At 43.2% G+C, this 16,620-nt stretch overlaps 1 protein-coding gene across 3 annotated transcripts; it reads right to left on the reverse strand.

The window, feature by feature from the left end:
• Positions 1-2,133: 2,133 nt before the first annotated feature.
• Positions 2,134-13,796, reverse strand: SAMD13 (sterile alpha motif domain containing 13). Of its 3 annotated transcripts, none has more exons than XM_051624915.1 (4): positions 13,766-13,796; positions 11,891-11,975; positions 7,988-8,099; positions 2,134-3,306 (listed from the first exon to the last, which is right to left on the reverse strand). In XM_051624915.1, exons 2-4 carry the CDS (start codon positions 11,941-11,943, stop codon positions 3,163-3,165), a joined length of 309 nt encoding a protein of 102 aa, XP_051480875.1. In that variant the 5' UTR covers positions 11,944-11,975; positions 13,766-13,796; the 3' UTR covers positions 2,134-3,162. The 3 variants fall into 3 exon arrangements, with proteins under 3 accessions (XP_051480875.1, XP_051480874.1, XP_051480873.1); XM_051624914.1 differs by lacking the exon at positions 13,766-13,796 and adding an exon at positions 13,393-13,475; XM_051624913.1 differs by lacking the exons at positions 11,891-11,975; positions 13,766-13,796 and having other exon boundaries at positions 7,988-9,546.
• Between the last annotated feature and the right edge of the window lie 2,824 nt (positions 13,797-16,620).

Here is a 16,620-nt window from a genome sequence, read left to right on the forward strand (position 1 = left end):
AATTCAAACATGTTGAAAAAAGCAGTGGAAAGAGAGAAGAGTTAATTTAGCAAATAATCACTGACAGCAAGAGCCTAATGTGACATTTTGCCTGGGCCCTTCCTAACCAGGAGTGATGCATGGGTGGATACTCCCTTTGCTACAGCTGCTGAGGCTTGTCCTGCAATTATAAAAGTGGACGATTTTCTACAAATTAATAAAGTGGAGCACATTAAACTGTTTTAAAGGGAACAATAAGACACAGGGATACTAGCAAGCAGGCAGAACAATTTTCTCAGGGTTGAGAAAGTGACCTTGGTGACCAGGCACAGTCACAGCCTCCATACTTTGCCGACAGTCACCTTATGTGTGCTCTATGTGTAGCACCTGGCACTGTATTTGGATGCAAATAGAACATGTTATGCATTGTGTAGCTACAAGCTGAGAAGAGAGGGAACATCAGAGCTGATGAACAACACCAATATGTATTTCACAACCACTATACCAAAAAAGGAATATTGTAATGTTTTCAAATTATTTTTTAAAGTGCTATGAAAGATTCTGATAGATGTGCACTAGTATTATGAAAAAGGTAAGAGGAGGGACAGGGAAGGGGATGGAGTTGGACTAGGAGGACCTTGGCTGCAGCACATCTCTCCTTGTGCTGATCAGCAGTGGGCAGGGGAGCTGACTACTGCTTTGCTCCTTAAAGCTGCCTCTCAGAGAAGGAGGCCACTCTAAATTGCTGTTTCAGTGTCAAAGTAAGACCTCCAGCACTAAGACCATCGTCACTCTCACACCCACTACCAGCTGAGCAGTTGGACATCTAGTAGCTTAACCAATGTCCTAAGTGGAGTGAGGGCATTTAAAAAAAGAGACTCTCCTAGCTGCAGGCACATTAAGGGCATGTTATAAACTGTATTCCTGCATATTTCTGCAACTCTCAGAACTGCCATGTTGACATGGTATCCAGTAATGCCCATCAGTCACTTCCTCATCTCAACAGCAGCTGTGTTTTCTGCAAGAGGAATGGTAGCTAAAAATAATTTGGCTTTGACTTCCTCTTTCAAACCCTCTGGTTTCTTTTAAAAAGATTTTTTGTTCTCCCAGAAACTAAAAGGAGAATGTAACAGACAAAAACCAGAACAGTCACCTGCACAAAGAGAAGAGCAGCATAAAAAAGCTCAGAGAATGGTAGGAAATTACAATAAAGATCAGGGACAGTAAAAAAGATATTGTTACAGTTTGAATAGCATCCTCCAAATGCCCTTTCACACGTGCAGCAAGCTTTCTGTTAGGCCTCTACTTGTATGAGCCAGTTAGCACTGCTGTATAGTTAATGTACTGTACCATATACTGTGCACTCTACCTACAGCACAGCTATTAATGTGGCTTTACCCCCTCTCAAATCCCAATACCAGAAATGATAAGCCACTCTCCTAGCACTGTAGGTAGCATCAACACTCACCTTGTACTTGGTCAAGTCAGAAGTGAAGGGAGGGCCATCACCTAGGCAAGAGATTACAGGACCTTCTCCCTTCTCTCCCTGAATCCTGTCCCCACTTGGCAGAAAGCACCACTCTCTCTTACCTTCTCCCTTCTCAGCTGCACCCCTTCACCATTTCCTTCCACACCATTTCCACTTTTCACCACACTCTCCTGTTTATTTCCTTCTTCCCAGTTCCTTGGCTCAGCCTCACTGATGCAAGCCCACATCCAGAGGTTTTACCCAATTCCAGGGGTAATCACAAAGCCCTCTAGGCCAGAGAAGATGGTGAGCCCAGACAGCACTGAGAACCATCTGTGGGCTATCTCCCAGACGTTCCCAGGTAAATCACCAGGCCAAACCAGGGCCAGCACAGAGCCTCTGCACCACTGACAGCTCTAGAAAGGGGTAAGAGAAGCACAGATGTTACTGGTGAACTGTGAGCAGGGCTTCAAATTCCCTCCTTCAGCAATGTATTACACTAGATAAGAGAAAGGAAAAATAATGAAATTTTTAAATATTCTGGTAGGTGATCTTAAATGTGCTCACAAGAACATAGAATATTAAGTAGGTTTTGGTACCTTTTTAATGGAAAAATTGAGAAAAAACAGAGCTCCAATATATCACAACAAAGAAACAGAAGAACTAAAAGATCTGTAAAGTAAACTGAATCCAAACATAAGCAATGCTTTATTGGGATATAGCAAGCAACCTATTAAATAGGGAACTGGTACAAACAGATTGAACAAGACTCTCTTTTAACAGAGATGTATGGTGACAAGACAGCTTATTTCAGTTTTTAAAACAAGTATTCAAACTGTTAAGTAAAGCATTAAAAAAAAATCAACCATTACAACACCAATGACAGACAATATTAAAATTGTGCAGAATTTTACTGTTTTTACAAACTTCTGCATAATGTTAGAAAACAAGTTATTATAAATTAAAAAAAAGAATAAAACAAAGGGGCTTTTTTGTTTTGCAAACCAACACGAACTTTTTAAAACCAACTATACTTTACATAGAACTACTATTAAAAACAGGTGAAAACAAGCTGAAAATTTAAAGGACAGCAAAAAATACACAACCCAGTTTCACCTGTCAGCAACACCTTCTGCTACTGAAGGGGTTATGTTAGTTGTATGTACAGCTTTAAACATTGCAGCATACCACAAGTAAACCTTAATAAGGTCAAAATAGGACCCTCTGCAAAAAAGGGTGAGTTGGCAAGTGTCACTCCCATCCTAAAATGGTAAGTACTAATTTTAATAGGTCTTTTAGGTAAACCAAAACCTACTTTAATCTATTTCTCTCTTCCAAAGATACATAAAAACTCTATTTGGGTTTTTTGGTTGGTTTTTTGGTATTTTAATTAATGAAATCAAGAATATGTCTGGCTCAAAAATGAGAACGACATACCTCCCTTTTGTTCTGGATACAGTGATGTAGCTATCTCAACATGCTCATTGATAGTTCCTAAAAGAGAAAATCATTATGTACTATGTAAAAAATACACACCACCTCTCTCAATTCAGACTCAGTATACAGTACATTGCCAACTCTATCCAATAGGATATATATGCTCATTTGGTTTAAATTCTTAATAGATATATTCTCTCTTTACAAAGTTCCATCACATGAAACCAAATTGCTTATTTATTGTTTGAGGCACAACATGACCCCAATTAGACAATTCGCTATAAGGAGTTGTTCTTTAGATGCTGTGTCTGTAGAGGTTTTACGTGATACTCATAGATTTTCAGCGCAGGCCCCAGTTTTAATGAAAGTCCAGTCAGTACATCATTTCTTGTCATCAACAGTAATGATTTGCCATCAATTTCCTATAAGAAGAATTAAAGAGTTGATAAAGACAAATGTACAGAACTAACAGGTGAGAACAAGTCATGCAACAAATGGAAGACTACTACAGAGGATCAATGAGAAAATAAATAGTAGCCTTTATTTTCCTGAAACTGTGTTTATAGCTCTTAAGTTCTGTTGCCTGCTTTTCAAGTGCTCCCTTGTGCTAAGGCATAAATACTATTTAGTCAAGCACAAAACCTAAAACAAGCCTAATTTCAAAACTCCCTTCCTGTAAACCTGTTTCAAATTAATAGGTACATGTGAAGATTGTCTAATTATCGGCCATTAAGAGAAGGATACTCCTAAGAAGGCAGCTTATGAAGTGTATTTCAGAAGAATTACCAGAGTGATACACAAGTTTGGACTAGTCAGTATCTGCTAATAACTTCAGGTGCCTTCTTTACAAAACTTCCCATGCCTCCTGTTGGAGGGGGGGGGGAAAAAAAGAAGAAAAAAAAAGAAAAAAAAAAAAGAAAAGACTCCTGCAATCATAAATTTTACAAGGGCCTAAATGTGGAGCTCAACACTCTGAGGGAACTTCTCTTCCTCCAGTTATAATGGAAGAGGCTAAAAGCAGCAACTTCCCAGCTTAGGTCTCAGCCTCTAATTGTTCTCACTTAAAACTCCCACTTCTAAATCATAGATACCTTTGGGTTTTTTTCCCTCAAACCCTGGCTTTCTGACCTATTTAGATTATAAATCCTGTAGGATTTTTGTTTTTTGCACCTCAAAAGCTTAGTGTATATTTGAAAACTACCTGTACATGACTTTTTAGAAGTTAAAGTGGAAAAGAAAGAAACCACATATCTCAACTCCCATCTCTGTTTTAGACACAGGACCATCCTTTTCTTTACATATTCCTACAGTGTAATCACACTACACTACTCAGGAAACAGGAGCTACATCTACACAACAATGCACTGACTGGTGCCTCTTAACAAAGACAGACCTCTCAAGGTCATCATAACCCAAAGAAATATATCACAGAATCACAGAGATTTGGACAGGCAGGAGAGCTGGGCAAGGAGGAACTTAATGAGATTCAAAAAGAGCAAATGCAGAGTCCTGCACCTGGGAAGGAAAACCAAAATGCACCAGCACAGGCCAGGAGGTGATCTGCTAGAGAGCAGCTCTGTGGAGAAGGACTCAGGAGTCCTGGTAGACAACAAGTTATCCACGGGACAACAAGGAGCCCTTGGGCTCAAGAAGGCCAATGGTATTTTTCTGCTACACCCCCAGCTTGGTAGGATCCAAACTGAGTAAAGCCAGCACCTGGAACAGAAGAAATGCCAAGAATAGGAAGAAAAATATTATTCCTTTCCCTTCTTCTTCCACAGGGCTCCTTGCAGATTCTAGAAATGCTGGTAACTACTAAGGCTTTAATGGAATAGAGAACAGATTCTCTAAACAAACCTGGGTAGAAATGAGTGGTTACGTATCCAGAAATGGTTTATATCTTTGTGCGTTTTGCAAGCTTTACCTCTTCCACTTAAACCTGCTTCTGTAGATGTGTCATAGCCACTCTGTGTTTTGGCAGCAGGTAAGATTTTGCATACTTTGGTGACTTCTCTGAATTTCTTCTCTGTTACTTCTCTGTTTTCTGGATTTACTTAAGGACACAACTTCAATGCCAGCTTTTTAATGTCATCTGCAGGAGCACTCCTCTGCACAACCAGAGCTAATCATAATTCCCTACTGTGCCAGGATGACCTCAGGAGCCATAGCACATAGTCTTCAATAAATAACCAGAGGATCAGTGAAGCTTCAAGTCCTCCCAGCACTTTGCCCACATGCTTCTTCATGCCATCACTCTGCTAGAAAGCAGCAGTGGACACAAGTTAGCGTGAAACCTGTTTCCCTTCTGGCAAAGTGTTGCAGAGAGGCCAGTGAACTACCACTGGGTTACCTGGGTTATCTGGCTACTGCAATACTACTGGTTGAGAATCCACAGGGGCACTAACGAAAGTCAGGCAAAGGTTTAGCATGTCCCATGACATGGCAAACAGCTTCAGTCTTTGAGTGAGCCACACCCCCTATGCTCCCAGGGCTCCTAGAGAAAGCTCAACTATGTACTAGCAGTTCTCTGAAGGTATTCACACCCTCATCTTGTATCTGCTCTGCCTCCCTCCTCAGTTATCCTGTGCTCCCAGCTTCTTGGCTTGTCTGATTTGCTTGCTGATGTTATGGGGTTTTGTTATTGGGTAACACCTTTCAGTTGACTGTTTTCACCAGTAAGCTCTTTTGACTTGCTGACATCTGTAGAACTCCAAGAAGGAATAGTGGTATCATCATCATACAATCATCACTTCTCAAGAGTACTTACAATATAGTTTTAATAAAACATTCTGCAGTCCTTAAAATATTTTCTTATTCTCCTTAAAATGTTTTAAGAAAAATTCAGGTATTAAAAATTCTTTGAGTCACTTGCTTTGGGTGAGTCCAGACGTATTCAGATTTATCAAAAGAAAGTGTGGACTCAGTTACTGTTGTGTAAAAGCTGGATGTAATAATAGATCTCATTATTACATTCCAGACTACAGATGTTTTCTTAGGAAACCACTGTGCTACCCCTACTTAAGCAGTTCAGTGGGAAAGAATTTCCCAGTGTTGTATGTGAAATGGAATACATTTACAGCCTCATTCCCTGCCATCATACATTCAGGGCAGTAACAGATCAAACGAAAGCTGGTTTCTGAGGCCCAGGCAAGCTGCGGTACAAATGGCAAAGGAAACTGCTCACAGCTGCACACCTGACCACTCTAGAGACATAGGATAGGTGAGGGTTCACAGTGAACCTGACTGCATTGCCATACCCGGAAGGCTTGAGAGATCCTGGTAACAAACAATGTAAGCATAGAATTAAAGTTAGTGACTAGTAAAAAGTGCAGAGGAAACACACCACCACCACTGATAAGAGATTAGGGACAGGGTTGCTCCTGGGGCTGTTCCTGGTGCAAACAGGGAATGGGCTGGCAGGGCTGGCACAGAGATCCAGGCACTTGCTGCTCCTCATGCTTCTAGGGCAACAAATTCTGCTCTGAGTGTCCATCCCACATCTCCTGGCTGTATCTTGGTGGCAGATGTCAGCCCCTCTCTCCAAGGCTCTGGCATAAAGTGAAGTTGGCAGGAGAATCACTGCCACATTTTTGCCCATGGCTATACTAGCAGAGCTCTGGCAACACACTGACAAAAAGCAGCTTACTTCAGCTGTCCTCCTGAAGCCACTTGCCCTTACTGCAGAACACTAAAAAAACATTTCCACTCTACTTCTATGCTGCTTTCCATCAGGCTGTTGCAAATTGCTTTGCCAAAACTCATGAGTTAGCCTCACCTTTCTGCTGCAAGATCAGTAGTAATTACTGCAGTATTATTGACAAGCCAGCTGAGGTGCAGAAAGGTTAAGATATTTGATGAAAGTCAGAGGTATCTATCAGTATGAGGAAAAATCCCCAGAGGCCGCAATTACTTCACCTGTGTGTTTTTTCAAGCCATGTTTCCACAGCTGTTGAGGGGACATGGATACGAGCATTAAGGAATGGACACACTTAAACTGTTTTTTTCCTCCTGTTTACCCATCTTGAAATTCTGAAAAATTAGTAGTAGCAGCAGCAAGAGCCTCTCTCTGCTCCCAGCCAGAGAATCACCCAACCACCAAGGCTCTTCACCCCCATGAACAAAGAGCTAAATTTAGATAGTCTGTTACAGTAAGTAATTACAGATGGGAATTTACCATCCAGGTGCTGAAGATCAGCAAGGCCAATTAGACCAACAGTAACATTATTTCACGTGAGATGTACGGTTTCCTTGAAAAACTGAAAATAATTTGCACTACCTCAGTGCCCTAGGAAGTCAAGTCTATTTTGATACTAAACACAAGTGTTGGTAACTAATTTTCTGGCAGTCTCACACAAATCTGTAGACTTATTAGGGAAGATGCTGAAAGGACAATCTGGAGATATAAGTTCCTTTTCTAAGGAAAGGTTGACCTATAGGCCAAGTTAGCCAACCTCCCTATGCTGCTCCTCTAACACACCTTGGGGCCATATGACTGTTAAGCCCTTTGCTGACCAAAACTACCAGAATAAGCCATCCATTAGCATCAGCAGTTACAAGGCCCAGAAATTAAGACCCAACCACTTTCTTGGACTGAGTCCTACAACCATGCTGCTCCTTCACCTAAAAAGATTCATCCCCTTTACTGCCAGCTTGTCCTTTCCCTGACAAGTTCAATGAAACACAGAAGCCCCTTTTTCACTTTAGGTCTTCAAACGCAACTTGCTACTTAGAAGCTCTGGATTTTATAAATACTCACGAGTGTATTTGCACATTACACTAAGGAAGAAGGGAATTACCATTCACATTTAAACAACAAGATAGTGGAACTGAGTGGGTTGTATAGGGACACAGTCCAAGCCAGAAAAATTGTTTAGTTTCCTCACCTTTCAGACGACTGTTTTAAACAAACTCCAACCCATTATCCACACCTTGTAGAACAATACTATTACTCACAGATCATAGTCCCATGGATTTTCACCCACTAACAGACTCAAACTGCCCCCCCTCTAATGTGGGATTTTCACTTCCATAACCAGGTCCACAGCAAAAATGGGCAATGTGAGAAACTAGGGGCAGCCAAAAGGTGTTTCCTAACAGATTTACCTGTTCTTGAAAAGCATTGGCTTGTTCTTCAAATCCAGCTGTTCTGAAATAATTCACAACGTCGATAACAGCCCAGTCGGCAGGATCCGGAGGTCTCCCATTCTCTACTGAACTGCAAAGCACAAATCCAGGCAAGGAATCACCAAATGTATGCAGAGCCTCTTCTGTTTCTTTGTGCACATCCCACATACATCCCCTCCTTCCCTGTTCCTACAGGAAAAGCATCCTTCAACACACCTCCCCCTGCCCTGACAGAAGAACAGTCACTCCTCTTTCATTTCAAATACATGGTGCTGGGGAGAACTGAGGTACCTCTCCCTTCAGAAAAAAAGAATGTATATGAATCTTCACATCAGCCAAAGGTAATAACTCATCTTTGGACAAATCTATGGACATTTTAAATAGCTATGAATCTGAGAAAACATCTGCTAAACACAATCAGAATTAATTACTTCAGTGACCAACCCCAGGCAATTGCTTTCCACAGTAGCAAACCCAACCAACCAATGACTCCTATTACTATCCTCCTGCATTACTTATCCTCAGCCTGCCATCACCCTCTCTCAGACAGCCTTTACGTATCTGCAAATTCTTGGTAAAAAAGATATACAGCGAGCTTAATTGCCTTTCCTAAGATAATTTAGGAGGATGAAGAGCAAGACATCAAAAGAATGAACTTCTTTAACAAGTTTCTCCAACTAGACATCACAAAGTTCACGCCAAATATTTTCTGCTGTTCTGCATGTTTAACCATGATGCTAATGAAGAAATATCAAAAATATACAGATCAGGGCAGATGTCAGAATCCTGTCCATTTCAGGTCCTGAAGCTTAGAGGCAGGGCTTTGATTTTCAACAGCACCAGCTGGAAAAGAAACACAGATTATACTCTCCTGGCAGCATTTTTGTTCTGTCCTTCATTTTTTTCTTTTCCAACTGTCATCACCTCTGTCTTGCCTAGACTTGCACGTCTCAGGAAAACAACTGAGTTAATCAAGGGCCAACCAATTTTTCCAACCAGCCATGAAAAGAAGTGAACAGAATCACATATACTGCCTCTAATCACCTATTCTAGATCATGCCTATTTCTACAACTAGCTGAGCCCTGGGAAGGAGAACTCGTGAACACAATGATTTTTCCTTCTCCCCTTAACTCTCGGAATGTACCTGTCAATACCACAACAAAATTCTGGCCCTACAGACTCACACTGCAACCTTGATATCCTGCTTTATGCCACAGGTGGCCTTCTAAAAGCAGCTTATTTCCTTTACTACATGGAATATACACATATCTCAGAGCAATGATCAAAGGGCCACAGTTTCTTGCATTTGCTCATCAAGCAATGACTGACTTAATTAATCCCTTCACTGATTGTGATGACATAGAAAGGCAACACTCAGCAGAACTGAAAAGAAGACTATGTGGCCTTATATGATCTGAAATTTTAAATTTTTTTTAAAATCAAAGAGCACCTTTCAGTTAAGATTTTTGGTGTTGTGCAGATTTTGAAGCCTAAGTAGTAAAACATGGAAAGAACCACAAAAAACCCTATACATATTTGTAACATTAGCATTTGAAGAATTGTATTTAAATCTGTGTTTTCCTCAAGACACAGACGATCACTTTCAATTTCTCATCTTCCACTTAAAATTAAAAATAAACAAACAAAATCTCAACAACTTGGTATTATAAAAAAACATAATGAAACCTAAAATATATTTAATTATTCCTAAGCAGTAAATTAAAGTTTCAATCTGTAAAAATACCTCCTAACAGTATTTTGCATAATTCCCAAAATACACTAATTTCAAACTAAATATGATCCCAAACCCTCCTTCCCATAATTTTGTATTTCAGCTGAGGTGCATTACTTTTTCATGAACCTCCTCTTTTACCACTAAGGAACTACAACTTGGTCCAGCCACATCTCAGGCTCAACTACAATGACTTCAGGGTCTTTACCTTAGTCATTAACTATTCATAGGAAATAAAAGCAAGTTCCTGCTTCAAGGAATAGCATCGTGCTGGACCTCAAGTGGAGCCAATTACTACAGCTGCAGAAAACTCGAAGGCATGTGGCATACTGTTGGCAACTGGCTGGATTTTAACCCATCTACTCACACAGATGCTCATTTGGCTTCTAGACTTAAACAGTATAATTGCCCTGCTGTTGAACCTGGCTCCATCCTTTAGACAAGAAAACCACCAACGGTTTATGAGAGACATCCTGCATACTGTAAAATCTTAAGAGGGCTGGCATTTAAGGCTTTGTAACAAGATACTAAATGCACTAATAAGGAATAAAGACTACACTTCTCTGCTTTCCAGCTCTGTCCCTGTGCCTTTATTGCCATCATGTGGCAGAAGCAGTAAGGTCTGAAAGGATATGGCTGTGAACAAACAGATTTTATCCAAGCTATTTATAAACACTTCAAGAAAGTGCCAAATACTTCCTTTGTAGATATGCACACACAGATACTGTATACATTAATTTAGAAACTACAGCTCTGGATCAGTTTAATTACAATTCCCATCCGTTTTTAAAAAACACCTTCCCAATTAATAGATGAGCCTTTATCACTTAAGCCTTAGGGGAAAATAATTAAATACAAACTATCCTTATTTTGACTACCTCCCTTCTCTCCCCAACCATGGCATCCTCACTGTAGAAACAAGACTGCCAACTGAAGGTGGCTTCTGAGGGACATACATGGTATAATCTATTTATAGTCACTGAATAGGGAAATGCATTTTAAGTTGATGTGCTATAACCAATGTCTCAAGTGAAGGCGGAGCATGCTCATTTTAATGGCTGCCATCCAATCTTTTTATCATAACTGGGTGTTTAATTGGCACCCTGAAGTAACCATTATTGTTATTTATATTACTCTAGTGCCTGGGAACCTAAGCATTGTCAAGTTTTCTTGGAAGGTTTACAGAAAAGAGAAAGAGAAGAATGAGGTACAACTTTGCAAAAGTGCAGTTTGTGTTTTGCAGAAGTCTTGCAGTTTGAAAGGACAGACTAAGAACTCTCTCTAGGAGCTTTGTGTGGGGTTTTTTGATATACGGATCTAGATCTATATATGTATAAATCTAACTGAGCATGGTTTCTATAACCCTAAAGCTGCAAGGCTAAATTTTTCCAGAACTCCAGTTCTCAGATCATAACTTCATTTAGAATTGCTCATCCTAGTCTAAGAATTGCTGACCTTTAAGGATACGGAAATGCCTCCAAAACAGTTCCTATCCCTTAGTCTGCAGTCTACCACACTAACGAAAATCGTAGAGCAGTGCATACCATGTCAATTATTATTCCCACCACAGGTCTGAAGTAAAAACCCTGCAGTTTAGGGCTTCTCCAGCAAACACCTTAAAATATCTGTTCCAGAAGAGAACTGACACCAAAGACACATGCCGCTGCTGCTACTACTTCTCAACTCTGAAAGACTGGACAGTCAGCAGTGAAGGACATAAGTCTTGTTGGAAGAGACAAGAGAGAAGACCTCCACAGAGGACAATTCATGTCATCAGGCATTGGTTCTGCAAAAGCTACTAGCAGACATGGGAGCAGAGGCAGAGCATTGCTTACAGTGCTACCACTTGCTTTACTCTCTGGTCGAGAGGAGAAATCAATGGAGAAAGGTATACCCCCTAACTTAAGTTACTAGCTTCTGCAATTCTCCATTGCTATACAGACCTCCCACATATCACTTTTAATCAGTTCAGTGCCCGAGGCTCTTCTATTTCAAAGCTGAAATACAATAAAAGTAATTGAGAACAAGGAAAGTTTGAAATGAGTGAAAATGGAAGTGCCCACCCTTGCCAATCGTATTAAGTCATGGGAAAACGAGAGTCATGATCCATGTGCGGTTTATATAAACTGAACACTATGGATTCACTTACTTTTTGACATCCAGAGAGCCATTTTCCTTGTTTTCCATGTCAACAGTTAGCATGGGGAGGATAGAGGTTTCTTTTACTTCAGCAACTGATCAATAGGGGGGAAAAAAGCTGTGTTTAATTATTGGTAGTATGAAATAAGCAACAGAATTTAACAGAAGCAAGCATTGTACAGGGACAGAACCGTGTTTCCACCTGAAAGCAAAGGTGCAGTCAAAGATTGCTTTCCTCAGAAGCCTGGCAAAGCTGATAATAGCTAATGAACTATGAAAAGCTGACCAGTGCTTCAAACACAAGAAATATTTCATGTCTGAAAATCAAGGAAGGTAATGTCACATGTGATCCTTTTGAAACCAATAAAATTCTCATCAAACTATACATTCATATACACAGAAATTGATCTGCAATATACAGCTAGATACCAAGAGGGCTTATTTTGCCTCCAGTCACCCTGCTATACAGAGAATCCAAACAGACATATGATCTTACCCCTACTGAGGTTTTGAGATCCATAGCCTTGTTTTACAAATAAGGAATCTGAGATACAGATCAGCACAAAGTGACTTATACCCAACTCACACATAAAGCTGGTAAGCAGAGTGACTAACTGAGCCCCAGACTCCTGAGGCCTTAATCAGTATCCGATCAGTATCGCACAACCATCCTTCCTGCACTAGCACATCTTCTTCTATAGGTATAGGATACTGAACTCTGAAAATGGAAGGAGCACACGAAGGACACAGGAGAAAACCCAGTTTGTTTCTCTCCTCACAGTGAGAGGTGTATTTTTACCATATAGCTTTTTCTACCACTCCACGGAACATGCAAAAGTGACTCGAGCCTTTCCTTTCCTTTCAAGTAAGCCATTTCTGTTTCAGAAAGCACCAAAGAACTGACCAAGGGCTCAGGATGTTCTAGCTGTAGCATTAATGGATGCCGCTGAAATGTCACACAGATCTGGGAAGTACAGAATGGGGAAATCCTGCTCTTCAGCTAAAACTTTGCAAAAAATAGGGGACAGCAATTAATACTGCTGTAAAAAAAAAAAAAAAAAAAAAAAGCAGGCAAAAAAAAAAATAAGACCCCGTATTACACAGCTAGCAGCATGTAAAGCACGAAGAAAACACTAACAAACTAATCGAAAAGATGCTTATTCCTGTACCACTGACCAAATAACTGAACCCATTCTCTCAGATGGCTGCTCGGTTCACCTGAGGTGACTGCAAAACGCCCCGCACCAGCCGGCGGTGCCTCGCCCCGGGTCCCCGCGCAGGATCCGGCTGCCGCCCGGGCTGGGGCTCGGCACCTTCCCGGGAGCCCGCGGCCCGGGCGCTCCCGCCGCTCCCCTTCCCTCCCCGCTGGGCGAGAAGGCGGCTCCGCCGGGACCGTGTGGCTCCCGTTCACCATTTCACAAGCACCTCCGAAGCCGCTCGCCAGGCAGCGCTGCACCACACTGTCATTTTTTGGCTGGGGGGGTTGGGGGGAAGTAAGGCAGAAAAACCTACCTAGGAGACACTAAACCAAAGCATTGCTAAGGCTGCTCCGGAGCGGCGGAGCCCCCGGCTCCCGCCCCCCCCGCCGGCAGCGGGGCGCTGTGAGGCGGCTCCGTTTGACACGGGCGCAGCCCCGCCCGGCTCGCGGCCCGCCCGGCCCCGGCCCCGGCCCGCACCAACCGCCGCCCGCGTCATGGCGGACGTTTTAAAGGCGCAGCGCTGCGCCGCCCCCGGGGCCGCGGCGAGGCGGGGACCCAGCCCCGCGCAGCCCCCTCTTCGCCCGCGCCGCGGAGGCTCGGGAGGGCGCCCCGGCCGGTCTGTGGGAGCGGAGGTGGGAGCCGGGACCGGCGCCTCCGGGCAGCGGCTTCTCCGCAGCGGCGCTTACCTGCGGAGGAGCCGGGGCCGGGCGGCGGTGCGGGGGGCTGCGGGCAGGCGGCTGAGCGCCCGGCGAGGCACAGGGCCGGAGAGCAGCGCGCAGTGCAGGATGCATGACCTGAGCTTCTTGGGACCTCCTTGGGAACATGTCTACTCCTCCTACCAACTGGGGTGTACGTAGTAACGATACGAGTGGGGGGAAAGGGGGAAAAAATCCGCATTTTTTGATGGGTGCAGCAGCTTATCCGAGGAGATTTTACCCAAGGTGGGAGATAGGAGCAGCCAGATTTTGGAAAATTGATAAAGTTACATAAAATTAATTTGCAGAATGTGTTTGCCAACGTGCAGGTGAATAGCAGATGCTTCTCACTTCCATTCTCTGGAACTGGAGCATCGACAGGGGACAGGAAAGAGTGACTAGGGACAGCAGAACCATGCCACTGTGCCACCCCAGAACCAGGAGCAGAAACCAGATGTGACAGCGATTCTTGGGGACAGTTACATCTTCTGTTCCTGTGAGCACCACACCTTATTTTGCAAGGAGACCCACAGATACTACACAGCAAATCCCATGGGTAATGTACAACTCCAGGTGCCTACCAGTCACTAAGTCTGGCCCACTGGCAATAAAACTTTCTCCAGTAACTGCACTTCTTTTTTTCTTCTTTATTACACTAATTTTTAATTCTTTCTTGCAAATTTCCCTTGATCCAGGATGTTTCCTAATGACACAGAAGTGCTACATGGATGACATGCTGTCAGTGCTAGGGAAGCTAAGCAAACAATACCAACCAACATACCCTGCCTTCCCTACCAACATGCTTGGCAGACTTCCTCACGGCACCAGGGCTGTGTCCCAGCCACAACTCACTTGGCCTTTGGACCATCCTTAACACTCTGGATCAGTACAAATTTGTGGGATGTTTTACTTACAGAATTTTCTTTTAAGTCAAACCACTCAAACTGCACCCTTGCTGTTCACTCTGAGGCAAGGAGGACATCACAAGTCACCTGGGGATTCATAAAGAACCAACTGGTGACTTCAGCCTGATTTCTGCAGAGCAAGCTGTGGCTCTATGACATGAGTGCCCCAGCTGGCACTGAGAGACAGCCTGCTGGTCAGCAGAGGAGGCATGCAGGGCTGTCCAGGCACCCTGCATCTCTCTCATTCCCAGAAGGAGCTTACTGCATCCTGGCTGAACTTGTGAACAGAGATCAGTAACCTAACTGCTACTTGGACACAGCACTAAAATCACAGGAAAAGTGGACTTTTGTGCAAAGGACTGTAGACATGACTTCCCTGACCATTTGATTTTGCTTGACTTAGATGCTGACAAATAAATAATCAAAGCTTGCAAAAACTATGCAAATAATGTGACTGAGGTAGGAGTGTTGAGAAGGGAGAGCAAGCGGGAGTCTTCACTGCTTTAGTTTTTAAATAAATGCAGATAAACAAGTTAAACAGAGTATTAAACATACTGCACCCTAAAGAAAACCCTCTTTACTTCACATCCCAAAGCATATTGTAAAATATGACATATTTGCCTTGGACAAGCAAGTCAGGTGAGGCAATTCTTTTTTGATTCTCGAGAAATAAGCATTCTAAATGAGGCTATAATGAGTCTTCTGCATCAGCTGATTTCTAACTTTGGTAGTGAACTGACATTTGAGGATACAAATATAAACCAGCTATTTTACTCACACTCTCTCCTTCCTTCCATAATTTTCTTCAATTAATCCTTAGAGTACCCAGAGCGATGCTCACACAGTGCGCGCATTCCATCTAAAAGACCTTGAACAGCAGAGAGAGGAATTTTAAGAAAACAGGCTGTTGAAAAATTCAATGTGGAATATGATCTGTGGTTGTATATTCATTCATTGGGGTAAGGTAATTTAATTTAAACATTAAGTCTGGAGGGAGACAAAGCAGGAAAGTGAATTAGACTTTTGTTTGACTATTTGCATCCCACTTCTGGCAGAAAAAAAAACATTTCCAGGCCACAAAGCAAGACCAGGGTTGGTAGATCCAGGTTCAGGGGTCAACATTGCCTGTTCCAGGCTGCTGCTGCTGATACACAAGGAGAAACACACAGAAGTCAGTGTAAATACTGGTCACCAGCTGACCCTGTTTTCTGGGTATTGGAAAATGCCAGTTTTCTACTGAAAAGCTTTTTTTTTTTTCCTGTCCCTGGAAGCAACAGCAGTACACGAAGACAAAACGTCCTGCACAAGCAGCAAAGGAGAGCGTGGCACCGTCAGCTGTGCAGCAGGCCCTGCATTTCAGCTCCCCAGGGCAATATACCACCCTTTAAACCCTTCTTATTCTAGAGTCTGGGGTAAAAACATAGTTAAACCTGTTCATAGGGGTAAGAAACACGGTTAAACTTGTCCATAGGGAAAGTTCAGTGAGAAAACAATGAAGGAGTTCTGCGGTTTCCCCTTGAGGGAAGCTAGGAAAGCTCCTCTGGCTAAACCCGCCCTGCGCTGGGTAGCATGGATGACATTCACGTATAAGATACGTATTTCTTTGTGAAGAAGGACTGCATGGGCTAGACTGCAGCCTGCACACGACAGCAAGCCCGAGGCAAGCCGGGCGGCCCGGGCAGAGGCGGCAGCGCGATCCCGCCCCGCCCCGCCATGGCCGCCGGCCCGGCCGCCCCGGCGCCTGCCGGGAGCGGGAGGCGCGCGGGGCCCCCCGCCCAGGCCTGCGCCTCACGGGCCGCGGAGCGGAGCGGCCTGGGATGGGGCTTGCAAAGCAGCGTGATACCCGTGCTGACTGAAATACAGCGTGGAATAACCGCTGGAAGGTGCCGTGCTTTTCCTCTGCGTGTTCAGGGAGGCGTTTCGGGGCTGGCACTGATCGTT

This window comes from Apus apus, chromosome 7, assembly GCF_020740795.1.
Source record: "Apus apus isolate bApuApu2 chromosome 7, bApuApu2.pri.cur, whole genome shotgun sequence".
Classification (NCBI taxonomy): Eukaryota; Metazoa; Chordata; class Aves; order Apodiformes; family Apodidae; genus Apus; species Apus apus.